The sequence below is a fragment of the Manis javanica genome, chromosome 11, assembly GCF_040802235.1.
Source record: "Manis javanica isolate MJ-LG chromosome 11, MJ_LKY, whole genome shotgun sequence".
NCBI classification, from domain to species: Eukaryota; Metazoa; Chordata; class Mammalia; order Pholidota; family Manidae; genus Manis; species Manis javanica.
Window position 1 is genome coordinate 110123390 of NC_133166.1, and position 27446 is coordinate 110150835.

General features: G+C 56.2%; 1 protein-coding gene across 11 annotated transcripts in view; it reads left to right on the top strand.

The window, feature by feature from the left end:
- Positions 1 to 846: 846 nt before the first annotated feature.
- ANO1 (anoctamin 1) overlaps positions 847 to 27446 on the top strand; it is a 155512-nt gene continuing 128912 nt past the window's right edge. For 7 of the 11 annotated variants that reach the window (XM_037011410.2, XM_073217267.1, XM_073217265.1 and 4 more), the window contains exon 1: positions 15826 to 15991. In XM_037011410.2, the coding sequence (XP_036867305.2) occupies positions 15934 to 15991 (58 nt within the window). In that variant the 5' untranslated portion in view covers positions 15826 to 15933. Of the gene's footprint in view, positions 988 to 15823; positions 15992 to 27446 lie in introns of those variants that run through there. The other 4 variants (XM_037011412.2, XM_037011416.2, XM_073217271.1 and 1 more) reach the window with 4 other exon arrangements.

A 27446-nucleotide genomic window follows, 5' to 3' on the forward strand; every position in this document is an offset into this window, starting at 1 on the left:
GGTCACCTGGCACAGCCATTCACTGACTGCCCGTGTGCCGACACACTGGCAGACAAACCAGGCAACGACCCTTGGCATCAAGAGGTGGCCCAGTGACGTGAAAAGCAGCATGATGAAAAACAAAATCAAAAGCATTTATTAAGCACCTAATGTGCGCTTTGGGGACACATGGCGAGCATTTTTCCTGCATTTCCTCATTAACTCTCCCAGCAGCCTTGCAGGGCAGGCACTACCGTTCCCTTGTCTGTCAGCTGGGGAAACAGACACCCCAAGAGAGGAAATGATTCGCTCTTTTCCTTCCTTGCTCTTAACCAGACCTGGTGCTGGACAGCCACCTGCCTGGGCCTCACCCCCATCACTCAAGAAATGGAGGCTCACGACTCCTCATCTGCAGGGTTGGAGCGAATATTCAAGGAAATAATGTACGTATGTATGTTAAGTGCCTGGCACAGTGTGGGGAACAGAGGTGGTGCTTTAGGAAGGGTGGAGAATGACCTGAAGGGACCACCGCTTGTCAGGGGGTCAGTGCTGGCCGTGAAATGGGGCCACTCTCTTTCAATGACCCTGACTTTTCAGAGCCGTAGCCACAAGGATGAAGGGAGAGAGGGTCCCTGGGCTCTGACCCTCCCCTTCAGCAGATAATCAGACTAAGCTGGGCCCTGAGGGGCTGGGTCACCCAGGACCATGTGCTGTGCTGCCCGGTGGGGGGGATGGTGTGCCCTGAAATGCTGGGGAAGCGTCTGAGCTGCACGTTAATGATTAACCCACGCGTAACACCTGGCTGTGAACACTCGCACCCTCTGACTCATTTTGCAAACTCTTTTCTCTTTTGGGAGTGGCCTCTGCCACCCTGACCGAGAGATACCAGCACAGAGGTGTCTTGTAGCCCTGGTGTCCTGACCTGCTCTGGGGAGCTGGCGCCCACTGGAGGCCCACACGTCGGAGGCACTCAGATGGAGGAGACGGCGCTGGACCCTCTGCTAGCCAGTAAGGAGTGGATGGGGTCCACAGGGGTCTGCAGGGGTGGGGGCCGGGGAGCATCCCTCGCTGCCAGCCCCGCCCAGGCTGGACATGCAGTCTGCCCTTGGGATCTGGGAGGTCCTAAGATGCATCTAAGTGCACCTGAGGAGCATGCCCCCAGGGCAGGCAGGTGTGGAAGTGGGCATATTAAGCACGTCCCAAAAGTCAAGACCCTTCCTAAGAGCGGCAATCACAGCCCCAGGGCGCCGAGCCTCGGTACAGTGGATCTGTGGGGCTGGATCATCCTTCGCCGGTGGGGGGGCGTGGAAGCTGTCCTGTGCACACCACTGGCCTGCGCCTGGGGCCAGTGACTACCCTCTGTTCTGACAACCCAAAAACGACTCCAGACATTTCCCAGTGTCTCTTGAGGGCGCGATCTGCTCACCTCTGTCGAGAACCACTGTACTGCGTGTACTGAGCCCTAACTGTACACCAGACAACCAGCTGAGCTGTCGGGCATGATATATTTGAGCCTCATGGGGCCCTAGTGGTTGGCCTCAGTGCAAGGCTTTGGGACCAGACCCCTTCGTTAGACCCCAGCTCGCTTATTCACCACTGGCCACCCAGAGCAGGTCGCCTCTCCTCTCTGTGCCTTGGTTTGCTCACCAGTGAGATGGGCTGATAACAGCGTCCACCCAAAGGAAGATGCTGGAGTCAGCACGTGCCCCTGTCTCTGAGCACAGGGCCTAGTACCTACTGAGCACTGCTACGATCCTTTTTACATGAGGGTAAAGCTGAGGCCCAGAGAGATGAGGTCAGTGGCCCGAGGGTCACATACTGGTGGGGTCAGTGCCGTGAGTGGCCCCAGCCGCCTTTCTCCAGAGCCTCCTCCCATTACCACCCCATGTGGAAGGGGGTCACTGCAGGGCACTGCGTGAGGACCAAGCGAGCAGCTCCCTCGCCGTCCCCAGCAGCGGCCTCCATCCCCTGCAGCACGCACCGAGGGCCTGCGGCCTGCCTGTAGTCCTTGGATGGGGCCCTGTGGTGGGGGAGCTGCCTCCGAGGGCCTCCCTGGTATTGGGGCCTGCTGGAAACTCTCTGGGGCAGGGCCAAGGGCATTTCTGAGGACAGAGTCGACCTCTTGTCTCATGGGAGCCCAGCCACCACATCAAGACTTGGACCTGTCCGACTAGCTCCTCCCCCATTCCTCTGAGCAGTGAATGAATGAATGAATGAATGAATGAATGAATGAATGACATCACTCCAGCGATCAGTGAATGAATGGCTCCAGGCAGGAGGCAGCCCGCCCAGGGAAGGAGCTGGGGCGCCTTCTGTGCAGCAGGAGGTGGTTCTCAGTGGCCCCCACTCTGCACTTCCCCCTCAGGGGTTAGAGGTCAGAGGTCCGGGTCTTCAGGGCAACTGCCTTCCCAGAGACTTCCCTAGCCAAAGCCAGAGCAGCCCCCCGGGAGTGAGCCTCCGTCTCCCGGGCCCTCTGGCCTCCTTTGGGAGATGACTTCCAGGGTCAGAGGGGGACATAGTGAGGATTTCCAAATTTGAGCAGATTAGCTAGAAAAAAGACTAATCTTTATTTTTGGTTTGTTCTCCAAGTGCCTGAGAGTCAGGGCAGAGGGAGGAGGAATGCAGGCTGAGTGCTCAAATGTTTACGGAGGAGCCCGCGAGCAGCTGCGGAGGGCTGCCGGACCGCTGAGGTCCCTGCACGGACACTGAGCCAGGGCCTCCCTCCCAGGGGTCCCGGGACGGCCACGGCGGCACCGCTGTGCCTCCAACAGTCCTGTGCCCGCAGAGGAGGAGGGGTTCGGGTCTGGGAGTTCTGGGAGATGCGGAATCTTAGGGCAAATGCCCGAGTCCTCTAATCAGGAGGGTGAGGGGCCGCCCCAGGGCGTCTGCTCGGGGAAGGGCTGCCCTGCAGTGGCCCGCACCACTTCCATCTGGAGGGGGTGAGCACGTAGAGCTCCAGGGGCCCAGAGGGGCAGATGCCGGCCCCCACCCCTCCAGGAGCGCTTCTCAGGTGGGGTTTCTGCCCAGGAGCTGACACTCCTGTGCCAACTGCATAGCCTGTAAACTGGCATTAAGTACCTTCCTGCTGATAGCACAGGCCTGTAACTTAAGGGGTCCCCTGGGAAGACCCCTTGTACACTGTTGGAAGTTGAATCCTTCCATCTTCACTCCTTTGAAGTTCCCAAAGCCCTTGATTGTAATGCCGGCATCTCCCAAGGGGAGCAGGTGGACGGACATACGTCAGTCAGCCACACCCTCGTGTACACAAGCTCAGCGCCAGCTTTCCCCGAGGACTCCTGGCTGAGCAGAAGTGGGCTCTGCTGCAGGATGTCGAACAGCTCTGGGACAGCAGGGGAGGAAGGGGATGGAAGGGGCCCCTGACAAGGGGCCCAGGGGCACGGTGGGCAGTGAGGAGCCACGCCTCTTCTCCAGCTGTCACCAGAGACCCATGTTTTCCCTTTCAGGGCCATGCGTAGAGCCCTCCTCCCAGGGTGGAGGCTGGGCAAGGTGGTAGCGAGAATATGGGGTTCGGTCTGGGGCAGGGCCATGTCCCCGCACCTCGCGCTCAGGTTCCTCTTCGGTAAAGCGGTGCGCCCCTGCCTCAGAGGGTTCCTGGAAGGATGGACACACAGGGCAGGGTTTCCCCTGGGGAAGCTCGTTTTCTGAGCTGGGACGGGCCTCTCTATGGCGTCTATTTCCTCTTCAAAGTAATACCCTAAGGCTCCGGCTCCACCAGGAACTGCCTCTCTCTTCACCAAGAAGAGAAATTGCAGGATGACGCCACAGCGTCTCAGGAAGGGAAAAGGTAGCTTGGGCACTTCGTGAGCCGCGATGGCGGCCCGCGGCTGGGGCGGATGCTACTCCTCATTGGCTAGAGGAGGGGTTCGCAAGGGGAGGTCCAGAGTTACTGAAGGTCATGGGCAGTTGTGGGGAGGGGCGCTGCAGCACGCTCAGGCCTAAAGGAAGGCCTGAATGCAAATGGGAAGAGAGTCCGGCAGGAAGGGCGGCCAGAAGGAACTTGTCTCTCCCGAGGACCACCCAGGTCAGACAATTGGGCCCAGCAGAGCTGCGTCCATGCACCTGGATGTCCCAGAGGCTGACCCTCCAGGAAATGTTTTCTCAGAGCCCTGGGTCCACACCTGGACCCTGTGGGGCACCTTCAGGGAAGGTGGGCTGACAGCAGCCATGGGGTAAAGGTCTTCAAAGTGTGGCCAGCCTCATCGATTGGTGCTCCCTTGAATATCCCATAAGGCAATGCCCGCCAGGCCACGGTCATGTCCAGCACACGCACGTTGATGTGAAGTGTTACGTAACCGAGTTCTGTGACTTTGGACAGGTCACACCCCCGCCCCTGGGGCTGTTTCTTCATCTTTATCATGATGAGGAATTGCACAAACCACCACACTGCAGGGAAAGGAGGCCCAGGGAAGCCCCTGTTGGTTCAGCAGTAAGGGACAGAAAAGCTACCTTTAAAAAGATGGAAGTGATTTTCTCTCATAAGAGATGTCCAGCGGTAGGCATTTCAGGACTCCAGGGCTGACAGTCAGCTTCATGAAGTCATCAGAGACCCAGGGTCCTTCTCACAGGCTGCCCTGCCACACTCAGCAAAGGCATCCACCTCATGACCCAACATGGCTGCCTAAGCTCAAGCCATCAAATCTGCATTCCAGTGCAGAAAAGAGAAAAGGCAAAGAAGGGCACTCTCCGTCCCTGGATGTTGCCCACACATTTTCACTCATTCCCACCAGGCTGAACTTAGTCCTGTGGCCTCACCATGCTGCAAGAGAGAGTAGGACACGCTGTCCTGGTTCTGGGTGGTCACAGGCCAGCTAAAAACTAGGAGTTCTTTTACTAAGAAAATGGCAAAGAATAAATATTGGGGGCTGGGGAGTAGGGGAGCAAGGCAGTCTGTGGCATAGGTTCAGGACGAATCCCCAGGTCTGATGCTGCTGGGCCATTAACTGGGCAGGGACCTGGGTTTCCCCTCCTTCCTCAGAACCCTGGGCTCTCATCTGAAAACGGGATGCCTGGCCCCCATGGCCTCTGCTTTGGGCAAATGGCTCCATTGGAAAGTAAAGGAAAGACAAGCTCAGAGACACTGCGGGCCTATCTGACCAACAGGCTGCATTGGGAAACGCCACCGTTATCTCAGTCTAGAACGTACACAGAGCGAGCCATGGGCGCCTACCACATAGTCACTTGGATACATATTTTTCAGTCCTGGCAAAATGCGAATGTTATTTCAAATCACAAGCAGCTGGCACTGCGTGCATTAGGGGGCAATGGCTCACGGACAGCTGAATGACTTCACTTCCCTGGTAGGTTTTACATGGCACCCGTGACCCCCACCCCGTGTTGGAAACTGTAAACTACTGGAACCAACATCACATGTGCCATCTTCCTGGAGTTGTAAAACAATCTGTGACCAATTGGAATTTCTGGTCACTTTCACACTGTATTCTGATAAGATATTTCCGTGTAAATACACTGTATCAACATGGACCTGAGATTATGCCTGAAGACGTGGTTCATAAGCCCAAGAGGATTCTGCATTCCTAAGAGAATGAAGAATGGTGGTAAAAGCAGCAGCCAGCTGGTCTCAGGGCTTTTGCATGGCTGTTGCCTGGGCCCAGAATGCTCCTCTGCAGATGCCTGCTCGACACGCTCCCCTCCCTCATTCAGACCTCCGAGCAGGCGTCCCATCCCTGACCGCTGTCTATGGTGGCCCGTCATTCTCTATTCCCTTAGCCTGCTTCATTTTTCTTCAAACCCCCTTGATCTGCAGCTCGGCATTGTTTGCTTCCTCTCTCTCCCGCATGAGAGTGTCGTTTTCATAGCGACAAGACTTCTTTACAGCCCTGTGTCCCAACACCTAGACTTGTGCCAGGGCAATACTCACTGCCTGAAGCCTTCCACTTTTTAAAGTATTTTCTAATGGTCCTTAAAGACTATATTAAAGATGAAAAAAACTTTTTTAAGCCCCCGATCTATCAATTACAGGGAGTTGCTCTCAGCCCTTGGTATAAGACTGCAGAGAACGTGTTCCACTGGAGTGTGTGCTTTCTAGGCTCCATCTCATTTTAAAAGGGTTTTAAGGTAGCTTACCAAGACCTTAACGATTCCTGAAGAAATAAAATTACTTGGCAGTTCATGCGGAAAAGGAGGAACATGGAAAGTCAGGTTCTGGAAGTTAAATGCTAGGACTGCTGGGGGCACAAAACAGAGGGCTCTACCTTGCTTTCCATGCCAGCACTGTGGGTAAGCACTATAAAGGGCCCCCATTCTACAGATAAAGAAACTGAGGCACAGCAAAGAAAAGGCCCTTGCCTACGGTCACTAAGCTGGCAAATGGCAGGTGAGTGAATCAATAGAGTCACTCTTAGCAAGTGGGACTGCCCGCGCTCTGGACCCTGGCACCTAGATGGAGGAATGTGGGGCCCACCTAAAGGTGGCATGGAGTCCCTAAACACCTGCTCCAGGCACCTCTGCAAGTTGTCTCCGAGACTCCCAGCAGCCACTTCCAGGAGGGAAACAGCAGCCTGGGCTTAATTCACATTGACCACAAAGTAAGACCACAGCAGCTGCTCAGAAGGAAGGTGCCTGGGCCCCGTGGGCTTCTCGACCTGGTGCAAGCATCCCTCTCTGCAGGTCAGGAACCCTGGCTGCAGGCCACAGGAATCCAGCCTGTTTTCTCTTCAGAAATGTGATGGGAGCCCCGGAGAGGTGGGAATGAAGGCAGCCTGGGAGGGTTATGAGTGGGAAGGGTAAGAGTCCCCCCTGCATTGCTGCAAGACCCCCGCCACTGCACCTGGGCAGCACCCTGGGCAGCACCCTCCCCAGCATGACCGAATCCCGCACCTTACTTCCCCAAGGAGTCCCACAGGACAGCCTCCCATGGGGGCCACTGAGAACTGCAGGCTCTGTCTGGGAAGCCACACGAGCTGGTGCCTTTCTGTGGAAATGATGCCCTGGACAGAGGCTGCTGAGCAGGCCCTGAGGGCCACCCACAGGCCCCCTTTAAGGGCAATTTGGGCTCCTTTGGACAGACTTATGGGTGGTTGGGGCTGCAGAGGGACAGCCCTTCCTCGGCCCTTGGAAATTCAGAGGCTGGGGTGTTCATGCACATGAGGGCTGTGGTGCGCTGGCTCTGGGCCCCGTGCACTGCTGGACCGACCACCCCAAGCAGCATCCTCGGCCTTGGGACCAACACGGGAAGCAGGGAGCCATCTCCCAGGTGGGGTGATTTGTGGTTTAGAATGGTTTGTTCAAGACCTGCCAACTGGCAGGGGTGAGCTGCTGACCAGCAGTTTGTTCTAGTTTGTTCTGGTGTGTTTGGTTTATTACACCATCCGCATGGTTGGGATCAAAGTGCTCTTACCAAGGGCCAGGCCAGGGCCTGGACCTGCCTACTCTACTCTGTGCCCCCGGGGGTGGGGCACGCTGGCCTCTCCGGACTATGTCTACTTGTCCCCATCGCCCTCTGGATCCTGGACTTGCTTGGCCATCGGGACCAGAGGACAGGAGGAGAGATGCTGTGGGTCTGAGGGCCACAGCTCCCCACGGGCACCTGCGTCCCCCAGCCCAGCCCCAGGCCCTGTCCCCAACTGCCCTCAGGGGGCAGCTCACCACTGTGGCTTGTGTCTGCTACTTCATCGCCCCTTGTTTGTTCCCTATCCTTACCCACACCCCCCCTAAACTATCCTTTCCTTAAACCCATGATGGCTGAGCTGCGTCCCCCAGATTCCTGTGTTGGAGTTCTCACCCCCAGCACCTCAGAATGTGACTGTATTTGGAGGTAGATGTCTTTAAAGGGGTGATCAAGATAAAATGAGGTCATAGGACAGCCCTAACCTCAAAGGACTGTGTCCTCATAAGAGGAGGAGGTCGGGACACAAGACACGCATGGAGGGACGGCCATGTGAGGACCCAGGGAGAGGACGGTGTCCACGCACCCAGGAGAGGTTCGAGGGGGCGGGGGGACTGGCCCTGCCCACCCAGGGTCTCCACCTCCACTGCCAGGCCTGAGGGTCAGTAATGTCTCCTGTTTAGGCCACACCACCTGCATTATTCACTATGGTGGCTCCAGGACACACAGGAACACCCTTTGGGAGGAAGCCACCTGTTAGCTGCCAGGCCCTGATATCACAGCTTCTGATCAAGGCCGCAGGAGGTGCGAGGCCAGTACTCCCTGGAGGCGCCCTCCATCCTTGCCCCGCCCAGGGCAGGGGCTCCAGCGCTGCTGTCACCCCCGGACTCAGGAGCAGGCTTGCCCCCATCCCATGCACACCCCACTCTCTAGCTTCCCAGCTGTGAGAGGGGCCAGAACGGGAAGGCAGCCACCCACTTCGCCCCAAATGGCACTGAATCCTTCATATTGAATTTGAAAGAGGGGCCAGGACCCAGCTCTGAACACGCCTGACTCGTAAGATCAACCCTGGCACAGGGTCCTGTGTGCATGGCGGTGGCCTGAGCAGGTCACCCAGTCCCCAAGTGACCCCAGCTGCCGCCATCAAAGACCAGGAAGATGGCAAGTGGCTGTGACCCTGAGATGCGGCCACAGGAGTATTCGTTCTGCCCTGAGCCTCCTGCCCGTGCAGAGCCCAGGCGGGCCACGGGCCCAGCAGGCCTCCCGTGCACCAGGCAGCCGCGGGCTGGCGATCCAGGCGTGAGCAGGCTCCCCCTTCAGAGCAGGACACCCCGTGACCCGTCCACCTGCACAGTGGGCCCTGAGCAGCAGGCCCACCCATAGCCAGAGGCCTGCCAGGGCCATGGCCTTGGAGCTAAGGGCTGACACTGCCTGATTCTCTGAGTGCGAGCTTTTATTTAAAACCCAATGTATCATAAGGAGCAGGGCAAGGGTGGCCTGGGGACACGGATTCAGCCTTTGCTTTTCAAGGCCAAAGGCAGCCGACTCCCAGGCAGGGCTGTCCCCAGGGATGGCCGTGGCTTTGTGCACCACCACCCCGCCCGGAGTGCTGTGGGCTGAGTGTCCGGGCAGCTCTGAGCCCCTTGGAGATAGATACCTGGGGTTGAGTTTTGCTTTTCCTTCTCAGATTGCCTTGACCGTCTAGGAAAGCGGTACCCTCGGGAGAGGAGGGCTTGTGATCAGCCCTGCCTCCCAGGAGAGGCTGGTCGTCATCTGCAGGCTGTGGCTGGAAGGAGGAGGGAGGGCTCGGCCAGGGACCCTCAAGGACCCCGGCCCGCGGCAGCTCGGCTGGTGTTTTCTCTCCCTGAGAACCGGCTTCCCCCAGCCCACGTGGAAGAACAGGGTGACGCCCTCTGGACAAAATCGCTGCTTTGTGCAGGAGCCCCCATAGAGGAGCCCCCTAGGGGAGCTGAGGCTCGCCCCCGCTCTGGGCAGGGCTGGCGCTCCAAGCCTTTGAACGGGCCCTTTCGCCAGGCAGGCACCTCGGATCCCATGGCAATATCTTCAGTTCTTGCTGGCAAAGCCCCTGCAAAGGGCCCCAGTCTTAAGAAGCAGATGCCCTGGGTGATGGCAGACCGCCTACCTGATTGTTTTATTTTTAAACCAGATTCCAAGTGGAGCGGTCCCTCTCTGGAGAGGGATTTTACCGTGGACTCCTGAATGAAAGCCTGACATGGCTCCTGAGGACTGACTAAATATTCCTTTGGTCTTTTGGGGATGAAAAGAGCACCAGGTGTTTTGAATTAGAGAAGGGGCTTTATGTATATCTACCATCTTCGAATAACTTAAAAACCTATCTAGCGTCCGTGATCTCGCCTCTGGTTTATTGCCGACAGCCTTGGCCTCAGCGTTATTTACTCTGAAAAAAACCAGGCTGTGTGTTCTTTGATGGACCGTTGAGCGTAAATATTTGCACCGTTAATTAGAGGCTGCTTAATTCCGAAACCTCCAGCAATACGGGCAGCCTCTCAGGGTAAACAGGCCGAGAGATGTTACTCATACCTGCAAGATTGTGGGCTGAGTGTCTTCCCCTAGGCCCTGTGCCTACCTCATACTGCAAACCACAGGTGAAGGTCAAGGAGAGGCCAAGGAGCCCGAAGCCTGGGTTTTGGATACAGCCAATTAAAGGGAGTAAATATGGATTGTTTTCTATTGTTTTCATAGCCTTCTTACTGTTCTGCTAATAATGTATTGCAACTGATGTGTTGGGTCCATCCACCCAAACTCCAAATTCTAGAAAAACAAACAGAAGGTTGGTATGGTGCAGTGGAAAGGGTTCTGGAGTTGACTAGAAAGTTCTAGAATCTGTTGGACTGGCTCTGACTCCCAAGTCTGCCCTCTAACCAGCTTTGCGAATTTGGGCATGCCATTCCTCGTCTCCAGGTATCAGCTGTAAATGGGAACAGCAATTCATACCTCACGTGGTTGGGGAGACGCAGATAAAAATAATAGAGCTATTAGGTAATTCTAGTGACATGGTGTTGCCCAAGGTCTTCGAGCCTGAGGCTGCCTTCCTGCACCTGCAGGGAAGAGAGCAAAAGTGACTGCGGCCATAGCATCGGCTCGCAAAACCTGTGTCATCCACGGATGAGATCGCGGTTCCTTTTCATATTTCCCTAAATGCAGCCCAGCCACTCAAGTTCTGCAAACCTACTTTAAGCGCAAAGGGAACCCATCTTAGGTGACACAAGGTTTGGTGCCAGGAGGTCTGTCCCATCTTCCAGGCCAGCATCCGGGCCAATGGCCTTATCTCAGATTCAGCCCCACCTTCCCCAGGGCCGAGTGTCCAGTGGACTTGAATACTGTTGCATTTTTACTGTGCTTTATCAAACTATCACCTTCTGTTAATGCCAGTGATTCTAATCTTCCATTTCCCAGAGCGATATTGGGTTCTCTGAAAACAAGTTGGATAAGCCTTAAAAAGAGGAAATTCTGATACCTGCTATAATATGGATGAACCTTGAGCACATGGTGATGAGTAAAATAAGCCAGACACAGGACTAACACTGTGATTCCACTTCTTTGAAGGCCATAGAATCATCAGATTCATAGACAGAAAGAAGGATGGTGTTTGCCGGGCACTGGGGATGGGAACGGGGAGTTAGTGTTTAGGGGGGACAGAGTTTCAGTTTTGCAAGATAAGAAGCCTGGAGATGGTCGTGGGGATGGTTGCACCACAATGTGAATGTACTTAATGGCCCTGAACTGCACACCTAAAAATGGTTACAATGGTAAATTTTATGTCATATATATTTTACTGAAGTTTAAAAAATAACAATAACAATAAAAAACACCATTTGAAAACATAAGCTGGATTAAAGAAAAATGTAAATTAAAATCATAGACTAGAAGCATCCCAGCTGAGGCTCAAATCAGGGACACTGAGGAACTGGTATGAGTCCCAGTTCTATGCTTACTGCTGTGTGACCTCCACCAAGTGTCTTCACCTCTCTGAGCCTCAGTTTCCTCATCTGTAAAGTGGAGATGACTGCAACACAGACTGCAGAAAGCCGATCTTTATGAAGTGCTTGGAACAGGGCCTGGCACACAATAAGTGCTATCTAAGTGCTTGTTAAATAAACAAACTCCCAAGGGGGGGCACAGGCAACTGGCCTGGTCCAGGGGCCCCGAGGAGATAGACTGCGTCAGGCTGGGGCCCAGGCTCCCTCCAGCAACCCAGCAAGCGCGTGCCACTGTGCAGGGGCCCTGGCTTCAGCAGTGAGCAGCTGCCGGGAAGGCTGGGCTGGTTCCTCCCCAGCTTCTACCCGTTCTCCAGCACCCCCACATCCCTCCCCGCTCGGCTGTCTGCACAGCCCAGCCCGTGAGCTCTCTGCCCAGCCCTGCAAGCCCTTCAGACGACCCTTCGGAAACAGGCCAAATGTCCACCAATGCATGAATGGATAAACAAATGTGGCATAGCCAGACCACTGAATATTATTCAATCCCAAAAAGAAATGAGTGCTAGAACATGGGGATATACACTCGGACAAGGATGAACCTCCCAAACATTATGAAAAAAGGAAATTATGAAGAAAATTAAGAAAAAAGAAAAACACTGTGAAAGCAGCCAGACACAAAAAACCACATGCCGTGTTTCCTCCCTGACCTAAAATGTCTAGAGCAGGTCAGTGCCCAGGGTCAGAGCAGCTTGGTTGGTGCTGGGGCTCGGGGAGAAGTGGGGACAACAGGGTGAGGGGTCTGACTGTCGGGGATGAAAATATCCCGGACTAGCTACAAACGGTGGTCAAACAACACCAAGAATGTACTAAATGCTACTAAAATACTCAGTTTAAAATGGTTAATTTCATGTTATGTGAATTTTACTTCAACAATTTTTTTTTAAATTTTATGAAATGATCAGCTCAGGGCTGCTCAGCACAGCCGCCTGGGCCTGAGGTGTGACCTGGCCCTGCCACCAGGCTTGTCACTCCCCGGCCCCCCAACACCTGCTTCCGGGCCTGCTCCAGCCCCTCTTGCACCTCCGTGTCTTCTCCCAGCCTCTGCCCCAAAGCCACCCTCAACCCAGAGAAGCCCACGCATCCCCCGATTGCCCCCAGGCCAGGGGGCCCCCAGCTCACGTTGCTCTCTCAGGAGCAGCCGCCCCTGCAGTCCAGCATCCCGCAGCAGGCCCCGCCTGAGGGCCCTGAGGATGACATGCCCATGACGCCCTCTGACCAGCGCCTCTGTGGGTTGCACGTTCTGGGCTGGAAGGTGGATTCTCTTTCTAGCTTCACAAAACCCCAGGAGGCAGCTGCTGCCAAGACCCTGGTCAAAGACAGATGCAGAAACCGAAGTGCTAAAAAGCAACTTGTCCACAACCGGGTTCCGGCCCTCTTCCCTCCCCCTGCAGGCCCGGGGCTGACCTCCCCCACCTTCTTACCTCCTCCAACTGGATGACAGTTCCAGGGGCTGGAGCCTCGTCTCGCACCCCACCCCCACCCCCACCCCTGGGTCAGGGCACAACCCACAACAAGTGGTCAAAGAACCAGGTTGCATTGCAAACGGACTCCCTGGGACTGCAGGAAATCACTGCGTAAACGACCCGTGACCCATATGTGTTCTGTGGATGGATGACTGGGGCCAAGTGTATGTGACACTTCGGGCATGTCCTGGTTTACTCAAGGGGCCACAGTGATGCGCTGGGAGGCCTGCAGAGGGGGCAGCTATAGACACAGCGACACCCTGCTTGTCAAGTGTGCTGTGGCTTCTGACCCCTTCCTGAGCAGCCTTCCGGAGCAGAGGAGGCCCGGCACTGTGGCTGGTGGCCTTTGCTCATGCGCCAGCTCAGAGTGTCTGGGCAGCCCCCGTGTTTGATAAGGCACAGGGGTGGGGGAATGAACAGCGGTCCCTGTCCCAGCCAGGCCAGGCCTCACCCTCCAAAGCTTATTTTAAACCTGGGCCCACCCCAGGGCATGGGCGCTGGCCCCAGCCTCGCGGGAGCTGCCTTCTCTCCCTCCCTTGCCGCCTTGCCGAAAAGGGAAACCATTTTCCATAATTACACACATTGTGTGGCGTGATTGCTGGATCCTGTAATGATGGCTGTGGCTGAGACGACAGGCATGCCCCTTCCCCGCGCCAGTCCACTTGCCCCTACATTTGACACAGCTTCCTGACACATGTGGGATGTTCCCAACGGCCACGTGGGGCTCCCCAGAACACGGGCTGGAGGACCCTGGGAGTCCCTCCTCCCCCTCCAAGGGCATTGTCTCCCTGTTCAGGCCACACGGGAGCCCCATCGCTTCTCAGCCTGGCATCTTCCTCACAGCAACATTTACCAAAATAGCAGCAGAAGTCAATCTTTGCAAAAATGAGCTGGTTCAGGTATTCAGGAAACTATCTTTTCAAACTGGGTAAGATTAAATATCCTTTTAAACGGTCTGGATCTGCGACCAGCTTTCTTGCATATGTTGGACACGGCTGAAGGGTTTCATCAGAACACAACTTAACTGGAGCCAAGAAAATGAAAAGAAGAAAAATGGCTTCAATTGGAATGAATCAACATCTATTAATGGCGGTTTAACATATTTCTGCTAATAATAATGCATTAAAATAATGTGCATTTCAAAGCTGGCTAAATATACAATAGCCCACCCCTGCCCCAAAAAGGTAAACAATGGCAGTTAAAAATAGCCCGGGTTCCTATTTACATTTTTTTCCCCTTGAGCCTTTTTGGTTTATAGCTCATCATTCCAGGGGTTAGAATTCTAAAATTTTCTCTGTGTATTTACACAACTGAGCTATTGCTATGTATCCTGTTGACTATCAGACCCTTCCAAAAAAGTGAGTTTTTATCTCTAGTCCTAGAAAAGCTCTGTGAAACTCATGTGGCCCCAGCTAGAGCCCCCTGGCAGCTAGAACGCTTGCTTTCCATCAGCCTCCCAGGCCCTCCTGGGGCAGGCATTTGGGGTACACAGCACCCAGCTCAGGGCTTCTTGGCAGACTCTTCACGGGGTGAGCCTTCCTTGGCAGCAAATAAGAGATCCTGCCAGGTGCCTAGCCTCCCAAATTCTTAGTCCAGACTGGACGCAGATAACTGCTTAGGACAATGGCAGGTCACTTCCTGGACTGGGTGGGGGAAGGAGGCTTGAAGCTCCTCTCTGCGTGAGGCACCTTCACCTTGGGTTGGGGGCAGGGTAGCACGCTCCGCGCTGGAGACGTTTCTCTGAGGTCTTGCTCCTACTATGAGCTGTTTTCTCCCAGTGCACGTGGGTACCAATACCAGCAGGCCCGGTGGGGCGCAGGGAGAACCGGCCAACCTCAATGATGCATAGATTCCTTTCCTATGCTGGTGGTCTGGGCTGGGGAGTAGCTTGGTCTGTCCCCCTTCCCCTCCCACCCTGTCCCAAGCCAGCCAAAGCCTGGGGCTTCTGGGGTGTTAACTTGGCAAATGACCCGGGGCCCCTGGCACGGGTGGGCTCCTAGCACGCTGTGCAGGAAGTGTGGAAGGCCTTTCCAAAGGCCAGGCGGGCTGCCCCGGACCTGCCCACGGTGTGGTCAGGGAGCCGTTAAGCGTTCTGTTTAAGGCGATCTCCTTCAGAATTTATTGTATTTATCTGGAGGTGTCACAGTGTAAGGTCTGCAGAGACACAGGAGGCGCCTTCCCTGGGGCCCTGCGCGCTCCAGCCCACACCTCCACCGTACTCAGCGTGCGGAACTGGCCAGACGGTGCTTTCTAAACAGACCAGGCCTGGAGGACTGCGTGACAGGGGTCCCAAGTCCCTGCCTGAGCCCTTGACCAAGCTCTTGCTTAACTGGAGTCCTCAAATGGCAGGATTTCCCTCCTGCTTGGGGACAGCTGTCACTTTATCCAGATCCCCAAGTTCTGCACGGGCTGCAGCTCAAGTCCAGGCCAGACACTTGCCCTGTGACCTCCAGGTCCCCTTCCCATCCCCTGGCTTCTCTCCTCCTCCAACGAAGCGTCAGAGTGAATCAGGGTCGGCGGCTGGGGGAAGGGCCCGCATACTCTGGACGCTGGAGGACGCCCGCCCACGGGCTCGCCCCTGCCGTGCTGACTCCGGGGCTGGAGCTGGGGCGACCCCCCCCCCCAGGTCAGCACCCCTTTCCTGGGGCCGGGCTGGGGGCGCCGCCGCTCAGGGCCCCACCGGCCGCCGCGACTGATGAGCGGGCCGGAAGCCGGTGGAGACCCGCGGGGCTCCAGCGTCCCGCGCGCTGGCTGGGCGTCCGGGGGCCGCGGAGGAGCCGCGCTGCGCGCGGGGCGGGGCGAGGGCGGCGCCGGCAGGTAGCCCCGGGGGCGGGCGGGGAGGCCGGCGGGACCCCGGCCCAAAAGGCCGAGGGGGAGGAGCAGCGGCGCGGCGGAGCGCCAGGGCGGCCGAGTCGGGCTCCGGCGCGCGCGGCTTCTCGTCCCGCGCCTGGGGAGCCGGAGGGGGCCTGTCCCCTCCCGAGCCGGGCTCGGACCCTGGCCCGCAGAGCCGCCGCGGGCCTCCGGGGGTGACGTCCTGCCCTGGACCCGGGCCTCCGGGGGTGACCTCGTCGCCTCCTGCCCTGGACCCGGGCGTCCGGGGCGCGCCATGCTGGAGGGCGACATCAGCCTGGAGGGGCTGCCCCCCTCGGAAGCCCCCTCGGCCCGTGAGTACCCAGGGGCGGCGCGGGGGCCGAGGGACTCCGCGCGCCGCGGCGTCGGCGTCGGGGACGCCCGGGGACGACGGCTTCCCCGGGACCGAGGGGCGCGCGAGGAGCGGGAGGCAGGGACCCCCCGTCTCTGGCGGCGGGACGGTCCCCGCGCCGCTCCGCGGTGGGGGTCTCTGCCGGCCGCGGGGCACCGGGGACATCGCACAGCAGACGGCGGCCGGGCGGGCCGGGTGCGGGGCGGGCTGCAATCCGCAGGCCGGCGGCCGCCCCCCTGTCCCGGGAGAGCATCTCCAGCCCGCGCGCCGCTTCCGCGGCCCGAGCGGATGGAAGGGTTTCGGATGTTTTTACAGGCGCTATTAATACACATAATATTTCCGTGCTATTCTGGAGATTTATTTGCGATACGAAGTAACTACGATGACTTGAAATCATGATGGAAAAACTGCGGAGGACCTGGGGGGAGGGGGCAGCTGGCCTGACTTGGGAGGGGGGGTCCCTGACTTCCTGGGCCCATCGCTGCACATAAATCATTACCCTGGGTATTTTTATACCAATAATTTTTAAAATAAATGACCCAAGCAGTGTTCCCTGGAAGATTTCCCCGCCCAGTTCAGAGGTGATTAAGGAAACCTCAGCGGGCTGGGCAGGGACCGGGGGTTGCAGCCGCCACTGAGCTCCGCTTAACTGTACGGCCGACTTCCACCCTCCTGGGGCACCCTGCTTAGGGTTCTGTGCCCTGCAATCAGAATGCCACCCCGAGCTGGCGCTGCTAACTATAGCCCCGGGCCTCCTCCGGTTTCTTGCCTCTCACTCTCTCCTCCCCCGAACCCCCCGTTCTTTCTTCTTGGATTCCCACGGAGAAACTATCCTGATGACTGCTTCTTAAACAGCCCAATTTAGCTTCTTTCTAGAAGTGACACTGTATACTCATCAAATTAAGGGCTCAGGAGGAAGAGAGAGGGCCCTGCTGGTCAGAGGGAGGAGGCCGGACCTGGGGGCCCGAGGGAGGGGGCGGCTTGAGAAGCCAGCCTGGAGGGTGTGGCCTTCCCGGTGGCCCCGCGCCGCCCACGTGCAGACACGACCCTTCTGGAAGCAGCTGGTTATGTGAGCCCCGAACCAGCATCTGTGAACGTCTAATCAAGCTCTTACCTGGAGCTGGGCTCTGAATCACACACTTCACACATTTAATCCTTAGTACAACCCTGTCAGGCGGGAGCAGAACCATCCCCACTGAACAGACAAACCGAGACCACACAGCTAGTACCCGGTGGTACCAGCACGAGAACTCAGAGCACCTGGGTCTGGCTCCCGAGGGGCTTTCAACTCCCTTACTACAGCCCAGGCAGAGACACCCAGCCTGGCAGCTGAGACATGGCAGGCAAAGCTGTGCTTCCCACCCACAGGAGGTTCCAGCCGGGGGCCTGCTTTTCGGGCCTTAGAATCTCTAAATCAGGCAACAGGCCACATCTCGGATGTGAAGACCGGGAGACTCTCCTTAGTGGAGGGCCCTGTAGATTGGCTGAGCTGTGACTGGGGACAGGTGACCCCACAGATGCCTCTCCTGGAACACAGGCCCCTCCCTCCCCCTGCAGCTTGTCTGCACGCAGTGTGGGGGCTCGTGGCCCCCTTGCCCCTGCTTTGGGTTTCAGTGGTCTCGGGAGTAAGAAAGACCCTAGGATGGGTGCTCCAGCCCCCTTTCCTGGGTTTTCCCCCAGGGGCATGTACAAAAATTGCTGTGACAAACCCTGATAGCGTCACACCACTCTTTAGCTCTGTCGATGTAATTCAGACCAGGGGCTGCCTTTGGCACTGGCAGGTGAAGCCCTGCTCCTCTGGGAGGGGCACACTTACAGTGTAGTGCCAGCGTTTGGAATCTTGGCTCGGCTGCCCACTGCTGTGTGCCCTCGGCTAACATACTTTACCACTCTGTGCCCTGTCTTTAAACCTCAAGGGTTGTTACAAAGATGACTTGAGTCTGTAGGCTTTGTGCTGTGGTGTCTCCCCGCCCCCCCCCACCCCCCCAACCATCCTCATCTCTATCATGTACGAGCTTCAGCCAGAGGATCCCAGGTGTGAAGTCATTCCAACATTCTGCAGCTTTTCCTGGGGTCAGCTGGTTCTCAATTCCCTGGAGCAATTGATGCTTGCAGAGGCCGCCTCCCACTCTCCCTTAGCAGCTCCCTCATTACTTATTGATAAGTGATTTATTCATAAGCTAGTGGTCTGCACCGCCTGCAAAGGCAGGTGGAGTTAGGGGAGGTGGGGGGGCGCCCCTCCACCAGGACATGTCTGCCCGACCAGCTCCTGCTTATCCCTCAAAACCCTGTTGGGATGCCCCATGTGCCTCTCTACACTGCTGGCACCTGGGCGTGGAGGGAGGAAGGAAAGAAAGAAGAAGCTAAAGGGAAGGAGGGAGGCAGAGGGGGGAGAATAAAGATGGCTAAACTTCCAGTGGAGTGGCCCCCTGTGGGCCAGGCATGGGGGCCTGTTACTACACGGCCACCTGCAGCCCCCCCTTATTCCTTGAGGTGGACACCTTTGCTTTCCTGAATACAAAGGAGGAAACTGAGGCATGGAGAGATTACTCAAGGTCAAGCTGTTAAGTGGCCCAGGCGGGGTCTGAACCCCAGGAAGGCTGGCTGTGCGTTGAATCTCACGCCCCGAACCACTTGGGTGGGGTGCTGGGAGAGCACCCCTGAATCTCTCGTTCTCCTCATTCGTCCCAGAGCACCTGCCGGGTGTCTGGCCCTGCGTCCTCGGGTTTGGGACCCAGCAGGGGACAGAGCAGATAGAGGCAAGGCCCTCAGGAAACTTTCTTGACCATGGTGAAGAATTAAGTGTCTAATACGTTGGCTGGCTATGGGCCCCATGGGGACACGCAGAGCGGGAAAGGAGACTAGGGGGACTCACTGCTAGGCAGCCTGGGGGCGCCCACCTGGAGGAGGTGGGGGAAGAGCTTTCTGGGCAGAGGGAAACTGGAGCAAAGCCGCTCACCTGGGGGGCCTGAAACGTGCCTGTGGGTTCAAGATGGACTCAAGGAGACAGTTGCAGGAGGGAGGGATGGAGCAGGACGCGTCGTCCCGACTGTGATGGCCTCGGACCACTGTCACGACTGGCGTCAGAACTCTGGGAGGGTCTGGCGCAGGGAGGGACAGGAGCTGACGGAGGCCTGGGCAGGGCCCCTCCGGCCACTCCGGGAGCATGGGCTGAGGCGGCCAGGAGGCCTTTAGAATAATCCAGATGTGAAATGCTGGGGACACAGGTGGGGAGTGGGAGGCCGGATCCAGGGTAGGTGTTGAAAGTAGAGCCGATGGAATTCGCCCACATGCTGGGTGCGCAGTCTGAGAGTAAGAAGCGTCAGGACTGCTCCAAGAGCTCTGGACGGAGCAGGAGAAGCCGCTGGGTGGTGGTACGTGACGGGCTTGTCTTTGGTTTTTTTGTTCTTTTAAATTGAGGTAAAATACACAGAACATTTTAACCATTTTTAAATGTACAATCCCAGTGGCATTAAGTCCATTCAGAATGTTGTGCAACCATCACCGCCACCTGTTCCTAAAACTTTTCTTACCCGTCCAAACAGAAGCTCTGTCCCACGAAGAGGTAAGTCTCCCTCTCCCTCCCCCACCCAGCCCCTGGCAACTTCTCTCCTGCTTTCTGTCTGCTAGAACTTAACGAGTCTAGGTATTTCACATGCATGGAATCAGGCAATATTTGTCCTTTTGTGCCTGGCATATCACACTTCACATGTCTTCAAGGTTCATGTATGTTGCAGTATGTGTCCAGACTTTATTTCTTTTCAGTGCTGAATAATATTCCACTGTGTGGACAGGCTGCATTTCGATATCCATTCACCCGTCAATGGACACCTGAGTTATTTCCCCCTTTTGGCTACTGTGAATAATGCTGCTGTGAACATTTGCATACAAGTATCTGTTTGACTCCCTGTTTTCTCTTCTTGGGGGCACATACCTAGAAGTGGAATAGCTGGATCAGATCTTTAAGGAGCACCAAACTGTTTTCCACAATGGCTGCATCATTTGACATTCCCACCATTTTCTTCATTTTCTCAATGAGTCTTCAGATGCGCTTGCACATGCAGTGAGTTTCTCTTCTCTGCTGGGATGTGACTCATTGAGTAAGCTGCCTCGTACCGCTGCGGTTAGATGCACAATTCATTTAGACGGACAGACGTGGATGAATCTCTTTGGGCCGGCTGCAGTGCCAGGAGCTAGAGATACAGGGCGGCCACAGGCCCTGCCCTCGTGGGGCCCACAGCCTATGTGCATTTATGTTGTGATTTACCTGGTGGAAGCTTCCTGATTCTGGCTAAGTAAGCCGTGTGTGCCGAGGACTTCCCTTAGAGCACACAGTAGGTGATCTCAGTTAACTGTGTCCATCATGGGTGCCTCCCCGGCGGACTTGCTGTAGCACGAGCCCAGGGCCTGGCATGGGCCACTCTTGGTGGTGACAGGTGGGTGGGTAGGTGTAGCTGACAGTCTGTGCCAGCTTGTGCTATCCCAGGCTCAGCTGCAGACCCTTTACGTGTAACACCTCCTCTAATACTCATGAGGTGGGTGATACTGTGAGCGCCTTTTGACAGCTGAGGAAACAGGCACAGAGAGAGCCGTGTACACAGCCACACCCACATGGCCCGGAGTGCCATGAACTCAGGGTAGAGGGCCGTGCCTGGCTGTGCAGGGGGGACCCTGAGGCTCAGATGAGAATTAGGGGCAGCAGGACAAGGACGGGCACTGGGCCCTCCAGACTTGGCTGCTGCCTCCCAGCTCTCAGGGTCCCATGGTCCCCTGTGGGGGCCTTACTGCTGCTGGGGCCCCAGGAGGGCTTGCGCGTCGCCCTACACCCACCTTTGCCTGCGTGGCTCACTGCTCAGCGGCTGTCATGGCCCTCAGACCTCCGCACTGGGCCCTCATGTCAGGGTCTTCGTGCTGCGCCATGAAGTGTTCAGAGCCTCCGACCCTGAGAAATCCGTTTGGCCATTAGGTAGACAAACTGCTGGTTTCATGCCCCGAGCCCTCAGAGGCGCCTGAGTGTGAAGACACCTTGCCTGGTAGTGCACCTGCTTTCTGCTTGCAGCCCAGGAGGACAGTTTGCCCCCCTCTGGGCCTCTCGCCACTTCCGGTGGGGCCCAGGGATCCCCCACACAGCCCGACCTGCCGGCCCCGGCACTCACTCTAGCAGCCGCCGCCCGAGAGCTCCTCTCTCCAGCTGTGCCGTTCTCCTCTGGGCGTGGTGTGCAGTCAGCACCCTTGACACCAGGCTCAGCCCTTTCCCTTCTACATGCAGCCAGGGCGAAGGCAGTCCTCTGCGCACTGTGTGCGGCTCCTGCCCACGCACGGCCTCTACTGTGTAACGACTTTTCACGCATTTACATGCCACTTCCACGCACAAGTCTGCACGTGCTGCTTGTAGTGGAAATGGAACTACTGTGAGCTCAAGGGAGGGGGCATATCTGGGCACACTTTTGTCACATTGTGTTTCCTGGACATGAGCCACCAGCCTCAGAGCCTATTAGGAGTGCGGGGCTGAGCAGGTGGGCAGAGGCCGGGCTGTGCTTTGGTCCCATACACAGACTGTCTGGTGGGGCGGCGGGGATTGGGCTCCTCGCTGGAGCCTGGGCCTGGGTAACCCCAGCTCTGCCCTCAGGTCCTCCCGCCTCCACGCCTCTCTGGGTGGTATGTCCCCACGTCCAGCCCTTTGCCTGCAGTCCCCACACGTTCCTCAAGCCTGCCCTCTGCTGTCCAAGCCCGCGTCCCCCTCTCCTCAGTCCCACTGTTGCACCCACACTGACCCGTCTGTGTCCATCTTGGTGGCCTCCTCTGGGCCTCCCCCAGCCTTGGCCCTGCAGATGGGGCTCACCTGCCTCTCCAAGGTATCTGCAGAGGCTGCTCCTCACCCCCCACAGCCTCGCTGCCTCTGTCCCCATCTCCCCACCCCACTGGGGTCTCGGCGCACATAGTCCCTCAGACTGGAGCTCCATCTCGCCCTCGAGCACCTAACAGCTGCCCCCACACCTGCGGGTGTGACTGGTCACCATTGTCCCCTCTGCACTCTCAGCAAAGTCCCCAAAGGACAGGCTGGGCTCGGTTTGCCAGTGTGACGGTACACCCCCGGAGGGCCCCCGTGACCAGAGCGGGAGGAGACCTGGGCCTCACCCGCTGGGCTCAGGAAACCCTCTCCCCGTGCTCGAGGCTCAGAGGGGCTCCTGGGGGTTAAACACACTGCTGTATTTCATTTGTGTGCTCTATGAGAAAGACGTGATTTGATGTGAAAAATACTTCGTTTGGATATTGGTACAGGATGGAAAGGTTTCCACCTCCTAGACAGACCGATGGATAGAAAGATGGGTATAGAGGGAGGTCGTTGTAAAATGTATATGATACATGTAATTTCTCTATGTGGATAGATGTAGGTGTATATGAATTGAGAAACGTCATCCGTGGGATTGCTTTGTGGCGCTGCTGTCACATGAAACATCATTCCAAACCTCTTTCGTCATCTCACCTGACGCATTGTAAAAAGCAGCTGCTTGGTTTTGTATGTCTTGCGACTTGTTTCTGTGTGACGACGGGAGCGGGGAGTTCAGACTGCATTCCCCAAGCTCTTCCCACCAGGAGCCTCCGGCCGGCATGAGCCAGGCTCCTGCCCAGACGGTTCCTATTGGATTATCGTCACCATCGTTACTGTGTTTGTTTAAAGGAACTTTCTCTTTTAGAACAGTTTCAGATTTACAGAAGTGTGGCTCAGCCAGTCCAGAAAGTGCCCATCCCAGCCCGCACCCATGCCCCCTTCTCAGCCTCTTACATCGTCACCACTAATGAGCCGACGTTGACACATTGTTATTAAATAAAGTCTATAGTATATGCAGACTTCCTTGGCTTTTGCCTGACGTCCTTCTCTGTCCCGGGACCCCATCCAGGACGCCACATCACATTCAGTCGTCATGTGTCTGTAGCAGATCTCGGCAGGGGCAGCTTCTCAATCTTTCTTGTTTTCGGTGACCTGGATGGTTTTGCCATACAGTCATTTTGTGGAATGTCCCTTAATGAGGACATTTTTCTCAGGATGGGACCAGGGTGACGGGCTTGGGAGCAACGCCACAAAGTGCTGTGCCCTCCCCACCCCATCAGGTCACAGCACGTGCTGCCCACGCCATTCACCCCTAGGCCGCCAGCCTTGCTCCCGGGCTGATGGGGATGGTCAGGCTGCTCTGCAGCGAGCCACTCGGGTCTTTCTTGAACGTTGGTGTAGAGTACTGGAGATTATTTAATGGGTCATAGTAGGGCTGAGATCAGAGCCATCATGTTACAAAACCATCCTGAGCTGAATTTGCTGGATTGTTATCAAACGTGGGCTTAACTTCCTTAACTAGTATTTTAACGACAGTGTTCTTTATACTACAGACAGTTGGCCGTGGTTATAAATCAAACAACATATGACTATGAATCCAAAACGATTTGCACTCGTGCTTGGCCAAAGCTGCAAGGGGGAGTGTCCAGAGCTGAGCATCCCCTGAGTTAGGACCTCCGCCCGACCACCTCATTTACACAGGTTCTCCATCTCCATGTCAAAGGGGAAATCTTTAAATAATTATGTCATCGATTTTAATAAATAGGCATTGAAAAAGGTGCTTTTCTTCCCTTAAAAAAGGCTAATAATGTCCCAGAGATCCCAGAACGAAAAAGCCAGGTCCAACCACCTCACTTTCCTGGCAACAGAAAATTGGCTCAGAGAGGTTGAGTGATATTCCTAAGGCCACACAGCGGTTTGGTGACAGAGATGGGACTAGATCTCATGTGTGCTTGCTCCAAGCCCAGCCTTCTGTGCCCTCCTCCCGAATCTGAGGAGGAGGTTAGCACCTAAGGATGATTAACCTTGAAAGCCCCTCCAGAAAGCCACACTGGAGACCAGTCTTTAAGATGGGTCCAGCACCACCCGCGCATCCTGCCGCCTTAGGTGAGACGCGCTCTCTTCAGCTGAGTGCCAGACGCGGTTCTTAGCCTGAGTTTAGAGGGCAGCTCCTATGGAGAACGCACACAGCTCCTCGAAGGCTGGGCTCCCGGGACGGAGTGACTGCAGCGTGCTCCGAGGCGCAGGGCGCGGGGCCTGAACAAGGACCAGCAGGTGCACCCCCCTCAGCTAGGCCCCCAGACACCCACTCCCGGGGTTGACGGGGGCTGGGACCACCTGCAGTGTTGAAGCGTTTGCTCCAATCTGGGCTCCTCTCTTCAAGGAGAACATGGAGGGCCCCCAAAGCATACCTGTGCTCAGTCACGTGGTACACGTCCCTCTCTTCCTAGTGATTAAAAATACCCTGCTTTGCCCTCCCATCCCCCGACAGTCATCTATCCATGTGAATAAATATAAGAAAATAGCCTAGATTAATGTCAGGATGAAAGGAAAAAACGAAGGAAGGAGACAGAGGGGAGCCGGGGGCACCCGGGCCCCAGCAGACAGGCTTGGCTGGGGCTCTGAGGGGCCACACCTGCCGGGCACACCAGCCACCAGGCCGTGAAATGAAAACCAACTGGTGGCTCAGGAAAGGCACTTCCCCAGCCGCTCCTGACAGCAGCCGCAGGGCCTTTGCACCAGCAGAGCCGTGCCCTGGGGCACCTTCCTGTGTCCTAATCTAATCCCCTTGCCTGGATGCCACCTGACAGGCCTCCCTAATCCGTTCCTTCCGATGGGGAGCCCCCAGCAGCCACCCCCCAACACCACTCTTTCTCCTTCATGAAGCTGTGACCACACTTTGGAATTAGATGTTTCAAATGGCAGTGTAATCAAAATAGAGTAAACTTCCCAGACCTCAAGTGCACAGTTCTATCACTTCTAACACAAATTCATACCTCTGTGTGACCTACACGCCATTAAGTTACAGAATATTCCTGTGACCCCCAGAGGGGCCTTGTGCCGTCCCCGTCAATGTCCCACCCTATCACCACGGACTAATTCTGCCTATTCTAAACTTCATATAAATGAAAGCACACAGTGTGGACTCTCCCGTGTCCAGCTTCCGATGCACAACATATGTTCCCCGGATGCCAGTAGTGGGCGCTGAGTGTATCGTGTGGGGGCACCAGCTCTCTGCACATCCACCCTTCTAGGCACCTAGCACTGTGCTGGGCACATAGTAGGTGCTTGGTCAACATTTGCCAAATTAATGAAATACGTCTACTCTACTTTTTTCTGCTGCTAACGGGCCAGTATCCCCTGTGCCTCACAGAGGCTCAAGCTGGCCAGCGTCCCTACCCTTTTGTGAAAGCAGAGATCATGAGAGCTGGACGGAGGGCTATCCTATGTCCTCTCAGAGGAGGCCTGGGGGGTGTCTGATAACAGTGCTAAGGATTTCCTCAAAGACAGAAGGGCAGGGAAGCCCCAGGTGTGCTCCATCCGGCTCCGCCAGCATTGTTGGGTTCTGAAAGGGCTCTGAGCCGGGTGTAACCAGATGCGCACCTCTGCCAAAACCAACTCCCGGGGGGGAAGCTTCGGAAGAAAACCTCTGTAACTGTACCTGAGTGGGAGCGCTTGTTGGAGGGGGTGTTACAGCGGGGTTGGAGCTTTGCAAAATGAGCCTGCGGGGTAACGATTGACCCATGGGTCTCCTTTCTGATGCTAATTAGCTAGACGTCCCTGTGTGTTTGGGCTCCTCGTAGTGGAAGAAAATGGAATGTGTCACATTAATCCAAAATCCATGTCAGGTCACTAAAAAGCATTTTAAAGAAGGGGCCTAGCAGGCATATAAAAAGGCACTTGAGTTCATTAGCCATCAGGAACGGCAAAGGTAAACCACAGTTCCTGCCAGTTAACCCCCACCACAGGGGCTAACATGCACACCACAGAAAGTAACCAAGCTCTGGCCGGGACTCCGCTCACCTGGAACTCTTGTGCACGCTCATGGGAGTGCAATCCGATACTCTGGACAATCGAGAGGCTCGGCCTGTTCACTATTGTTGAACAAATGGTCCTTGATGGCCCAGCCAGGCCACTCCTAGGTAGATACTCACCTGGGACGCAGACCTTTGTTCAACCAAAGACACATACAGACCTTCCTAGCTGCACTGCCCACAATGGCCCCTGACCCGGAAGCTCCCTGGGTGCCCACCAACAGGAGGGGGTGTGTGCAGATGTGGTCCCCCCGGAGCACCCCACAGCCTTTGGAGTGCATTGCCTGTAACGACTCCCAGAATCGAGAAGAATCAAAGAGCGTGATGAACAAGGAGGGCCGGGCGCAGGAGGGCGCTCACCGGGTGACCCCGTTCGTACAGCATGTGCAGACAGCCCAACGGAGGCTGTGGGGACAGGAATCAGGACGGCGGCTGCCTCTTGGGAAGAGGGTGCCTGGGGCTGGCCGCACACATGTGTTTACCAAGCTGCACACTTACGGTGGGTGCCTATTTCCATGTGTGTGGTGCCTCCATAAGATGCTCTTACGGAGTCAGGAGCGGGCAGTGCTGCACCCACCCTGCCTTCAGCCCTCTGAGGCAGCTCTGCAGGAAAGCAATCCTACTGACCCCGGCTCCCACTGTGGGATTACGACGTGGCTTCCATGTACTTGTGGGTACCCCAATCTCCCTGTGGAGCTTAGCCTACTGCCAATCTCTGTGCACAGGTGAGAGGCGAGACAAAGGCAGTTAGAACAAACATCGGTCAGCTTCTCCGTGGTCATCTGTACAGATCTGGTCTGAGAAACCCAGGCTTGTCCTGTCAGGCCAGCCACTCATTGACATGCATTTTATGTGGCATGTCCACTAACTAAGACATGTATCCCAGTGCAGGGTTGGAGATGAGAAAAATGTGCCAGGCCTGTGACTTCATGAAGGAGAACAGGTTATAAGGATGAGCTTTCACCATTCAGAGCCTCTATGAAAAGTACGTGATTGACTTTACTCTGTGTAGCAAATTGCCTCAAAACCTAGTATCTTAAAAAAAATGTATATGTATTATTTCAGCTTCTTTCTGGGGCTCAGAAATTTGGAAATGGCTTAGGTGGGTGGTACTGGCCTGGTGTCTCTTACAGGTTGCATTTGAAGTGTCAGCCAGGGCCGTCTCATGTGAAGGCCTGCCGGGGCCGGAGGAGCCGCCTCTAGGGTGACACACTCACAGGGCTGTGGGCTGAGGGCAGCTGCTCACAGGGACCTCTCCACAGGCGCTTGAGTGTCCTCGCAGCGTGGCGACCAGCTTCCCCCAGAGCCAGGGTCCAGTAGAGACTCAGGAAGAGGCTGAACTGCCTTTCATGATCTAGCTTCAGCAGTCACTGGCGCTTCTACCATGGTCTGGTCATTAGGACGTCACGGGGTCCAGCCCACCGAAGGGGAGGAGGCTTAGGCTCCACTTTCTGAACTGATGCGTCTCAGAATCTGGACATATTTTAAAACCACCACAGTAAAACTCCAGTAGGGTCAGGGGTACACTGTTCAGGTTCCTGAACCCAGTG